Below are 11872 nucleotides of genomic sequence, written 5' to 3' on the forward strand. Positions count from 1 at the left end.
GTCCGAACGTACGTCAGCCAATATTTATTTACTGCTTATGTTCGAACGTACATTGTTACATTCGAACGTATTTGTTTTACGTTCGAATGTAAATATATTGACATTATTTTACATGCGAACGTATAAATAAACGTCCGAACGTTTTATCTTTAACGTTCGAACGTTAAAGATAAAACGTTCGGACGTTACGGCAGAGCATCTTAAAATTAATACAAAAAAATACATTATTGTAAATAATTTTTTTTCCTTTTCTATTTTCAGGATATGGCTCTTCCACTGCATACTAGGAAACGAGGGAGGGAAGGAGCCACGTCGGACACTGCCCGTATCGGAGCTCGTACTGTTATGGTAGAGCGAGAGGTCTTAATTAATGAGTTCGACGAACTCTGTTGGCAGCAGACGAACCTGAGAGATGTTTTCCTCAGTAGAGGCTGGGGAAATATCTGCACATTGAGGGGGAAGGTATACCCCTCAATGGTTCAAGAATTCTATATGGGAATGTGTGACATGCCTCAGGATGCATCCTCTCACACCGTGACTGTACGCGGTGTTTCCATTGAAGTATCAGCAGATGTCATCGACAAGCACCTTGGGATTCGTCGAGGAGTGGAGACATTTGCACACTCGACACCCCGTGAGGATGTAGGCACTTCTACATCATCTACTGCCCGGGGATGTGAGCCAGCATCAGCCAGAGATGCAGGCCAGTCAGAGGCTGAGGATACTGGCGTCGAGGCTCAGGACGATGACCGAGACGAGGATTTCTACATCCTTACCTGGAGGGATCGCATGCAGATCGAGCAGAAAAACGCCTTCAACCAGAACCATCTGCTGCATTTCTTCCGCATGTTGCACCATATTATTGCAACAAATGTCGATCCTGTCGCTCATAAAACCACATTTAGTCGGTTTCGGGCACAATTTTTGATACGAGTGGCACGTGGAGATCCTATAGATTTGTCATTGCACATCTTTCAGAGGATCCGTTACGAGGCGAGCATCGTCTCCACGGATAATCTCCCATATGGTGTCCTCATCAGCCGACTATTACTTGCACGGGGAGTGCCGACCCAGCCAGAGGAGCGGGTCAAAGATCAGATGAGCCCCCTCGACATGACCACGCATCGACGTAGCATTGGACAAGCGAGAGGACGTCAGCCACCCCCTGTAGAGGATCTAATTCCTCCGACGCAGCCTGAGCCAGGTCATGTCGGGAGTAGTAGTCAGCATACGCCGAGTACATCTATAGGAGATGTGCGGCCTGCTTGGGTTGATGCGGTCATCTCACAGCTGACTGCGCATATCGATCATAAGATCGATCGATCGCTCGAGGCTATATCGGCATCTGTTGCCGAACTCACCCATCGTGTAACTATTCTCAACGACAAGGTTGATACCTTGACTGAGGAGGTACGGAGTTCGACTTTTGCGGATAACGTTATCATCTGACTGTTGTTTACTACATTCTATCAAATTTTGTATTTTATTTTTAATATTTGTAACGAAAAATATTATTGAATATTTCTATCGTTTTTAATTTCAATTTTTAATCTTCTTTGATGTTATATTTTTCAACTTTAATACTAAATCACTGCATTTCAAATATATATAAATCAATAATATATATTTATATATTACAAAGTGTGTATATATAAATATATACAATTCAATTTTTTAGACTTGTTCACAAATTATGCACAATAAAAACCACATAATTTTTAAATTAAAGTCATTTAATTTAAATTTACAATGAACGTTCGAATGTTATTACTAACGTTCGAACATTGGTGCAAACATTTTACGTTCGAACGTAAAATTAATAACATTCGAACGGTTGCGCCAAAACATTTTACGTTCAAACGTAAACAGACATAACGTTCGAACGTATAAGTAACGTTCGAATGCATATTTCCCATACGTTGGAACGTAAAAAAATCTCATTCTATCTTTAGTGACAGTTTCTAGAAACTGTCACAGAAAATGCCTTTTAGTGACGGTCTAGGGACTGTCACAATTTCCCAACCGTAACTAAAAAGCAATTGTGTTGTAGTATGTATTGTTTGTTTGTTTGTTTTTCTTTTATTTTTTGCTTTGTTTGTTTGAGGGCACTGCATTGTTCAGTTGGGGCTATTCACTAAGCATCACTATTCATTCAGGGCTCTTATGGAAGAAAAAAAGTGTTACTATTTATTCATGTTCATTTACTATTTATTTTCTAATTATAATAAAAATCATTTTAATTGATTTTTATATATTTGTGTGTTATGCCAGATTTAGTTTTATTTATAGCATCCATAATAATTTAATTAAAAACATTTTATTTTAAGATTTCTGTTAATTTACAACACTTTAATTTTCAGTATATAAGTTGTTAGGTTTTTATTAATCATGCAAAGCTATTCAAAATTTATTTTGTAGGAACATTTGTCATATATAAAAAATCTTGTAGAAAAAGCTTCAGAGAAAAAGTGGATGATTCAATAAAAAGCATAAGAATTTCAATGTCCTCTCTATTGATGTCGTTCAAGATGACACAAATAATAGATCATAGTAGAATGATCAAAGATATCTTATGTTAAACTAATGTTTTTGTTAAATATAATTGTATTAACTAATGTCTTTATGTTATAATTTATGCAAACATATAATTATTATCCAATACTTAACTATTATTACCCAAAAATATTTATTAGAACTTACATTTTTTTCCCTATACATTAAATTATTGATTGAAATCTTTTTTTATATAAAAAAATATATTATTTATTAAAAATAGAACTAGACAAACGTGCTTTGCACTTTGCATCTACACTAGTATATAAGGCAACCCTAAGCCCGTGAATGTGCTCAATGTTCAAAACATTCAAGCTTTTATTAACCATAAATGCTCAAATGAAGAACTGATTAACATTTAACTCCTATTGACTTGACCACAAAAGGCATCGGATGTAATGCATATATCCGATATATGTAATGCATATATCCGAGTCGAACACAAAAGGCATGAGGTTGTCAAAAGCAAAGTAGCAGCATGCAGAGATGTAGAGCTTCACTAACATTAGCAAGACAAGAAAGAAGATTTTAGTGTCATCAAATTACCACCAAGCAATCCTGGGAAATAATAACATTTAATACAAGTCGACTTTATCCACAAAGTGAGAAAAGGGATATATCTGCAAACTAATTGCAAAAGACAATGCAGCACCCACAAGGCTCTATAAAAATTTTAAAATTAATAGTAATGCTATATACAGTAATAGAAAGCGCAAATGCATGCCACGCAATCGTTTTGAAAAAGAGTGATATGCAAATATCATTTTTCTTCTTGCTTTTAAATAGGTGAAAAATCCTAAGAAAGGGTCACAAGTGGGTTGTGCATTATGAGAAGGAAAAAAAATGATGGCAACGCCCCCTCCTGAAGAAGCTGCAATGTTAACAAAGATACGATGGGCTGCAAAATTTTTACATTACCATGCATCACGAACAGGGAGCATTGCAAGGAATTGAAAGAGTGATCGCGATACAAGATATTCACATGAAGCCTTCTCGTGTAAAGATATACGAAAACATTATGTTGCCAGCTTGTGATAAAAGTACATACAACACATTGACGAGACTACATGACCCAACAATGGCAACGCTAGTCACAGGTATAGCTTCCTACAGGCCCTCAAACAAGCCCTCCAACTCTCTCCACCCAAACGTCTCACCGTGGAAATTACTAGAATTCCTATACCACGCATAAAAGTAAAGCATGAGCAAAGCCACCATGAAATAAACCTCCAGAGCTGACTGAAACACCATTGCAAAAAACCTCCCAAAGACCTGAGCAAGAACTCCTCTCACAAACGGGCCGCAAAAGATAGCTTCCAAAAAGATAATATGGATACCCTGGCTCAACGTCGTCAACGTCAAATAACAACTTTCCTCCATTATCTCCGTTTGCGTTCTCCACGGCTCCATAATCGCAACCCAAACATCCCCAGTAAATATTAAAGCCAAGAACGTATCGGTCAAGAAGCACGTAATCGAAAACCCCGAAATCTCTTTCTCAAGACCACTAATCCACGGAGACATGATCGAAAACGGCATCAATTTCAACATCACATAAAGCTTCAAATATGTGTCCTGATCTTCGATTTCGCCAAAATACCACCACCCAAGGAAATCCGTTAGTATATGTCTCACCAACCATCGCATCAAAATGAACCCGAAAAGCCTCTCGAGACCCAATCTTGAACCTTCCCACATTGTAACAAGAAATGGAGTGAACGTCCCTAGTATTTCATTAACAACAGTAATGAAAACAATGCCTAATACCAATGAATAGATAGCGACAAAAGAAAGAACCACCAAAATATAGACCCCCAATACAGAACGCGCAAAGAAGACCATCCTTTTGTCCTCACTTTCAAGGAGCTCTAGTTCTTTCATGGCGGAGATGTTGACGATCACGTACTTAGGAAAGACAAATTCTTGATTGAGAACGAGGAGGCTGTGATTGAGCGGGGCCATGCGTTGGTCGTCTGCGGGGAAGAAGTAATCGTTAAAGGCGACGACGAGGGCGTCGGGGTGGAGGAGAAAGGGGGGGCGACGGGGTGGGGCGAGACGGGGGAAGATAGGGTGGCGTTCAAAGTCAGTGCCGGCGAGTTGGAGGCGACGGGAGACGAGGGCCTTGAGGGAAGGATCCAGGTCGACGAAGGAGATGAGGTGGCGGGTGCCATACTCGACGGTGGTCCGGAAGGAGAAGAGGAGGAGGGATAGGAAGAGGAATGTGGGGAGTCTGGCGGTGAAAGACGACGCCGTCAGGCAGAAGAGCTGGGCGGTGTTGCTCATCTTCGTTGCCGCCACTTTCTTTTATTTGGATTCTTGGATTGCAAAAGTAATTTTCTTTTTATTTTCTATAATTTGACTACTGAAATTTTTTCTTCCTGCTTTTGTGCGCTCGTGGGTTTATATATATAACTATTACTAGTAAGGGACAACGAACCAGTTGAGAAATAAAATTGATAAAAAATGAGTAATTAGAAAAAAAAAAAAGCCACATAAAATTAAATATAAGTCATGGATTTACGTAAGTTAAAATAAACCTAATATAAAGTTAAAAAAGGGAGAGATCTATAAAAGTCAATGTTTTATCTAGTTACATAATTACAACGTTGAAAAGTTTGATATGAAAATATTTTAAGGATTTAGTTCGTTTTTTCATTGACGGGATTGATGGTGAGGAGTTCAATTTCTTTTAACGTTGCTCATGTCCAAATTATATGAATAATGAATTCTAGAAAAAAAAAAATTAACTCATCATCTTATACACTATACATCAACATGTAATTTGTCATTTTTGTACTTCTATTTAAACATACATATATTGATGTGTAAATATGATTGTTTACACATAAATGACAAAAATAACAAATCACATGTTGGTGTGTGGTGTGAGGATGATGAATAGAATTTCTCTAAAAAAAATTGTTTTAAATCTAATATATTTATTTTAAATTTAGCGTAAGATTTTTAAAGTGAGTCAACTATTTTAAAATCTTCCAAGTATTTTAAAAGTCCAAAATCATTTTAAATGAGATATTTGTAGTGTTATTGAACAAAATCTAGTTCTCAAGTAAGTCTCTTTATATTTTGGAATTTCGAAAATAATATAGTTTTAACAAATCATTTTATTTAAATGATTTTATTATTTTAGGAATATTATTTAATATTTATTAATTGATTTTATGTTAAAAACTCTCCTTATTTAGATGAATTTATTCTCCTAAGAAATTTTTATGTGGGTCTATTATTAAAAAATTAATTTTTTCATATGAGTTCTGTATTTATTTACTTTTTTTAAAGTGATTGCATAACGCTTTCACACTCATGACTGCAACTATCATTATTCTTTTATTGAAACTCATCATTTTATATTATCATGAAAAATATTACTTTTAGATCAAGAATAAAAAGTTTGGTTTTAAAATTTAGTGTATTTCCTTTCCTTCTCTATTTCTTCCTCTTTTATTTCTCTATATATTATTTTCACACTTAAATTAAAAATAAGACATGCGTAGGGCTAGAATCAGATTGCTCAAAACCCTAATTGTCCCTCCCTTCTTATTTCTTTCCTTATTTTCCTTTCCCCCCAACCCATCTACGTCATCCCCTCCTGTGACTCCGCAGCAAGCCTCCTTACAAACCAGTGCCACCGCCGTCAACGGCACTACGAGGACGTTGTCGCACTTCGCTGATGACGAACCCCTTCTTCCTCTTGGTTTCACCTTCAGATCCTCTCTCTCTTTCTCTCGACATCTCCCTATCGATTCCTTCTCTCCCTCGGGTTTCCTTCATCACCCATCGCCGCCACAGTCCACAACACATTTGCTGCCACATCTCTCTCTCCCAATTCCCTCGTCTCCCTCATGGTTTCTCTTCTCCTAACACTGCCAACCTAATATCTCTACCTTCAAACCCTAGTTTTTTTTTCCTTCTTTTCCTTCTCTTTGTTTTGTGAATCATCTCAACACAATTTTTTCTAGATCTAAGTATATATTACATATTGTGTTTGGTTTGGTCCAATTTCATGTATATGTGTATTCATCCCCTGATTTCAAATTAGAGGTAAACCACAATATGCACGAGAGTTATTTTCTTCCTCGTACCTTGTGGTGGTTGTAGCTTGTGGCTGAAAGTGAAGCCCTAACCAAGAGAGGAGCAAATCTGGGCTTACACGATGGTTGTTGGCTAAGATGTCTGTGTAGAAGGATTGTGCATGGCTTGAGGTGCTCTATTTTTCTTTGTTAGAACAGAGGTTGCGTTGGTTATGTGTGGAGGCATGGGGCTGTGTTTCAGACGATGTGGACGTGGTGGTTAAGTTGGGCAAGGAGGTTTTGTGCAGTGGACGTATATAGGGTTGGGCTTCCATGATGAAGAGGATGTGTAGCTGGAGTTGGACGGCAGCTTGGTGATTTATGGTTGAAGAAACATAGTGGTTATGGTCTTACAATTTCTACAAGGGTGGTGTTGGTGCAGGGAAGGCTTTGGTTGGCAAGTATTGTAAAAAAACATAGTCAACAGAAAGAAGAAAAAAGACAAAAGAAATAAGAATTTCGTGAGAAAAGAAGGGACAAATCTGGAAACAAATTAATGGATGAAAACACTATTCATCCCCTATCCGCACTTATTTAATATAGATAGATATATTTTAATATTTTCTCTGATCTCGTATCTAACCTTTTCTACATTTTTGCAGCTAATCAAAAACCCAATTTATCTATTTTAGCTAATAACTTTTTCGTAATTAGTTTATTTATTCTTTATCTGAACTTTTAAATATTATTTCTTATTGACATTAAAAAATTATGTTTATAATCTCCTTTCGTATATAACAGAGCAATCCTAGATACAGTACTAGGGTGCGTAAGTCTCGTGTACTCTTTTTGAGAAAAAATAAGGTTCACCAATAGAAAAATGATTTTTTATGTGTCTAAAATTTATCCATTTCTTCCAAAGGAGGTACACGAGGTTTGCACGCCCTAATACTGCAAATTTCATTAATATTATTGTAACACTCAAGCCCAGTACTAAGCCCAAGCTAATTGTATGTTCTATAAAATCTTTCTTTTGGGTTATTATGTATGAAGAGTCCACTTGGTAATTAACGAGTAATTTTGGAGTAGGTTGTGAACCCAAAATTTATTTTGGCAAAGTATAGATTTTATTGGACTTGATAATTGGGTTAAAATCTTTAAATGGACCAAGTGGAAATTGACCGAAAGATTTATCAGATAAGTTATATTATTTTTAGAGGTTGAGTCGAGGCACATAACTCATGGAAAAAGCCCAAACGTTGGGCACCCAAAAACCAAGCCCGTGAGAACCCAGAGATCAATTTCTGCGCCAAGCATGTTTCCACGCCCAAGCGCGTCTCCCAAGCACGTTTCTCCCTCTCTTTTACTTCTCTAGGGTTTTCCAATCACCTATATATATACACATGTATTTCTCTGATGCATATAGAAACTGCCCAAGCCTTGTTACTGTCGCTAGCCACTGCCGAAGCCCTACCTTGTTGCACCTCCACAAGCCACCAGTCTCACATTTCCGTTGACCCAAAACCCTCCGCCACAACACTTGGATAGCTTGAGAGAAAAGAAACCAAACCATGGCTCAATCCCATGTTCAACATAGCTACAACTACACCATTCCCCGCCCCCCACCACAAACTCCTACTATCCACCACCCACGGTCAGCAGAGGATGACCACCACCACGGGTAGCACCACGTGTGATACTGAGCACACGGATCGCACGGCAAAAAGCCAAACACCGAGAGCCACTTCATGTCATGCATGCCCAACAAGCCATACCTCCTTTTCTTTTACTCTCCTTAACCATCAGCCACTTAAACCTCCTCCCCACACCTCAATGCCCAGCCACCGAAAATTTCTAATGGGAGTGCTCTGTTTGCACCACACCGAAATAGAGGATTTATTTTCCCCACTGTGAGCCACAAACCAGCCACCGCACGTCACCAGCCCCCCTCCACGTTGTCGCCACCTGCACAAAAAAGTGCCACCGAGCACTTCACGTCACCCCAAGTCCGTAGTTTTTCTCTCGATAATCTCTCTACTCCCCTTATACCATGCTCTCTCTCTCTCATCACTTTCTCTCTCTCAGTATCGTGCCGTTGCGCTGATCACCTTTGACCTTTACCTAGCTAACTGCTCCGTCACGTATCCATTTCTCTCTCGTAAGCCTCTTCCACTCCTCTACCCACGTACAATGATGCCTGGTTTTCAAGTAAAATGAAAGTGATTTCAAGTTCACTCGTAAAGCTTCTTACACATATAGTAGAGAAAATTTGCTTTAAGATGATATTACAATTATGCCCTTTGATTTATAAGCCAAATATTAATATGTTTTGAACCTGTATTTTGTTGGGCTTGATTTTAAGATGGGTCTAAGTTTGGATATAGAAGACTATTGTGTTATTTTAGTGGGTTTCGTCTCACTTTATATTAGCCCAAAAATTTTGTTTAACAAAAAAATATTTAAGGATTTAAATTATATTAGTTGGTATTAAATTTTCTATTTACAATTGAGTTTCAGGAGTAAATAGTAATTATTTAAATCTATTTTAAATGCTTTAAATCTGATCAAGTCTATTTTTATTAAACAAAATTCTTCTACTTACTTTAATAGATTTTGTTATAATTACATTAAGTGAATATTAAACCGAAGATAAATTTTACATGGGCTTAGTCTTAATTGAGTAAATATGTTAGTCATGCACTTTATTTTATAGAAATAATTTAGAGTTTAGAGAAATTAAGTGGATATCGATTAATTTGGGAAGTGACAATATTTTAGAGTTACGAGAATTTTAGATTTTAGGAAAGATAGGTTATTTAGTATTTCAGACTTAAATATCAAAATGCGTGTTTAATTAGGGATTTTAGTAAGTTACGTGTCTAATTTGTAGTGACGATTGATATTGATTTGGCATAGTCATGGAAAAATTTAGAGAAATTAAAAAGTCAAAATTAGCGAGGTTCCTATACTAGACTTTGCATAAAATGATGGACTGAGGTTGATTTTATGAAAAATGTGCATGATATGTTCTGAAAGGAAATATGAAAACAACCACAGTCATGTGTTCTACATTACTCATGAAACTTTATAAAAGAAGAAAGTATTTTTTAGCATGACTAATGTAGACATGAACTTATTTTTTGCATTATGTTTCTGAACTATGTAAAAAGAGCGAATATGAAACCTGAAAATTTTTGCATTGATTAAGTGAAGATGTTTTGAATCTATTTTTGATATTTTTAAGATGATATGAATATGTTTAGTACTATGTTTTAATATGATGTGGCATTTAAAAAATCTTTGGCATGACTTTTTGATGTTGTATCTGATTTTGTTTATATTTTGTTTCGTTAAGGCCTCGCCACAGGTGATAATAGTGGTATACGGTCTTGTCACGGGTAATAATAGTGGTATAAGACCCTGCCATAGTTGATAATAGTCGTATACGGCCCTACCACGGATAATAGTAGTGGTATACGACCCTGTCACGGGTGATAATAGTGGTATACAACCCTGCAGGGTTATAGTAGTAGTCTCTATTTGAGTGCACACCATTTTGGTGACAAAGTGTTTTATGTTCTACTTGGCTATCAGCATATGCACAACCCTACCACAAGAATTAAACATGGCTTCTATTTTGTTCTGATACTATGATATGATATGATGACGATGCTCAATTATGCTATGCCAATGGATACTTTTGAATAAGATGTTTTTGAACTTTCGCTCTGACATTTTTTATAACATGTTTGATTTTTGTATTTTGAAAGTAAAAAAAAAAAATTCTGCATTATGAATTCTGTAAATGCTCATGTTTACATATTAGTATATGTTTTCTGTTTACTGAGTTGTTGATAACTCACTCCTTATCTCCACAATACTTTTGAGATAATTTGATAGTTTAGCTGGAAATTAAGAGTATGAAGTATTAGCAAGATTTGATGATTGTAGAGAAATACGTGCCAAATGGTACAAGTAATTGTTGGAAAGTCCTATTTAGTAGATTTATTACTTTCTGTTTTGGGTATTTTGAGACATAGATGTTTCTGAGTCTTTGTGGAGATTTTAATTTGTTAAGTTAAGGTATTTCCTTGGTATTCCTGAGGAGGAACATATATATTTTTGTTGAACAAATAAATTTACATTTTATGGAGTTTTTGGAGTCTACATAAATGTGTTATGAGAGATGATTTTAAGTAACAGGTGCTAACTCTCTTGACCTCCGGGATTGTGGCATTACAATTATTATACTATGTCTATCTCTATTCAGAAAGAGAAAAATAACCTAAATAAAACACGAATGAAAGGAAAATTTTCTTAAATAGATGTTGAAAGGGGAGTAGAGAAAATTAAATGAAGCAATGGACATTAGTGGGCATTGCAATCAAAGCGGACGGAAGGTGCCAAAAAATTGCAACAAAGGGTGTAATGGGCAAGTGATATTATGGAAATAATAAAAATATAAAGAGGATGAGAGAAAATTAAAGAATAACAAAAGTTTATATAGATGAATAGTTAAAAGATATATGTAGCTAGCGAACTAGTTTAGCATTAAATTGATATGCAAGTTAGTTTCTTTTTTCACATTGGAGGGCTGAATGGATCCTCATAAGGTATAGGTCAAACCGACGACCAAGAAAGGCTCACAGGGTAGAGAGCCCAAAGCCCGCAGTCCACGAATAAGGAGCCACCAACCAGAAGGCACCAATACAGAATTCAGTTTCGACCACCATTAATGACATAACAGGCAGGATAATGATCGGCACGATACACACCCACGATATCCACCCAGATATTAATTCTCCAAGCATAATGGCTTATTTGGGGCCCTAATAATTCGCATTCCAACAAGAACCAAAAACAGTCATGCTGTGAGGCAAGCCTCTCTCACTCTTCACTAACTCGTAACAGTAAAGGTCAAACAGCACGCCTAAAGTAACTTCTGAACCTCTTGAAATTTGAAATACTCCCCAGATTATACACTGATTTAGGCGTCAACGGTGTCTCTAGACACACCCAGCTGCTTCTAATTTAGGGGGTTACTGGAAATTGTGGACTAAGCTACAAAACATATCCGCATAATTTTCGCACCTTCTGTACATGGGATCTCTTTTGCTACATCTCATCGTGCTTTTCGTATCCTTGCAAAAACAAGCTCCCAAGTAATCCTTGATCAAGAAACTACAACAAATGTTCGAGCAAACAATAGGATGGAATGAAGATTCGCGGTGATGGAGGAGAGGTTGAACTGGATGACTCTAGAAATGGAAAGCCTCCAGCGGCAGAATGAG

General features: G+C 36.8%; 1 protein-coding gene across 1 annotated transcript; it reads right to left on the minus strand.

Moving 5' to 3' along the window:
• Positions 1 to 3660: 3660 nt before the first annotated feature.
• LOC121265858 lies at positions 3661 to 4836 on the minus strand. The gene has a single exon (XM_041169529.1). It carries the CDS (start codon positions 4834 to 4836, stop codon positions 3661 to 3663), a length of 1176 nt encoding a protein of 391 aa, XP_041025463.1.
• Positions 4837 to 11872: the final 7036 nt, after the last annotated feature.

The sequence above is a fragment of the Juglans microcarpa x Juglans regia genome, chromosome 5D, assembly GCF_004785595.1.
Source record: "Juglans microcarpa x Juglans regia isolate MS1-56 chromosome 5D, Jm3101_v1.0, whole genome shotgun sequence".
NCBI classification, from domain to species: Eukaryota; Viridiplantae; Streptophyta; class Magnoliopsida; order Fagales; family Juglandaceae; genus Juglans; species Juglans microcarpa x Juglans regia.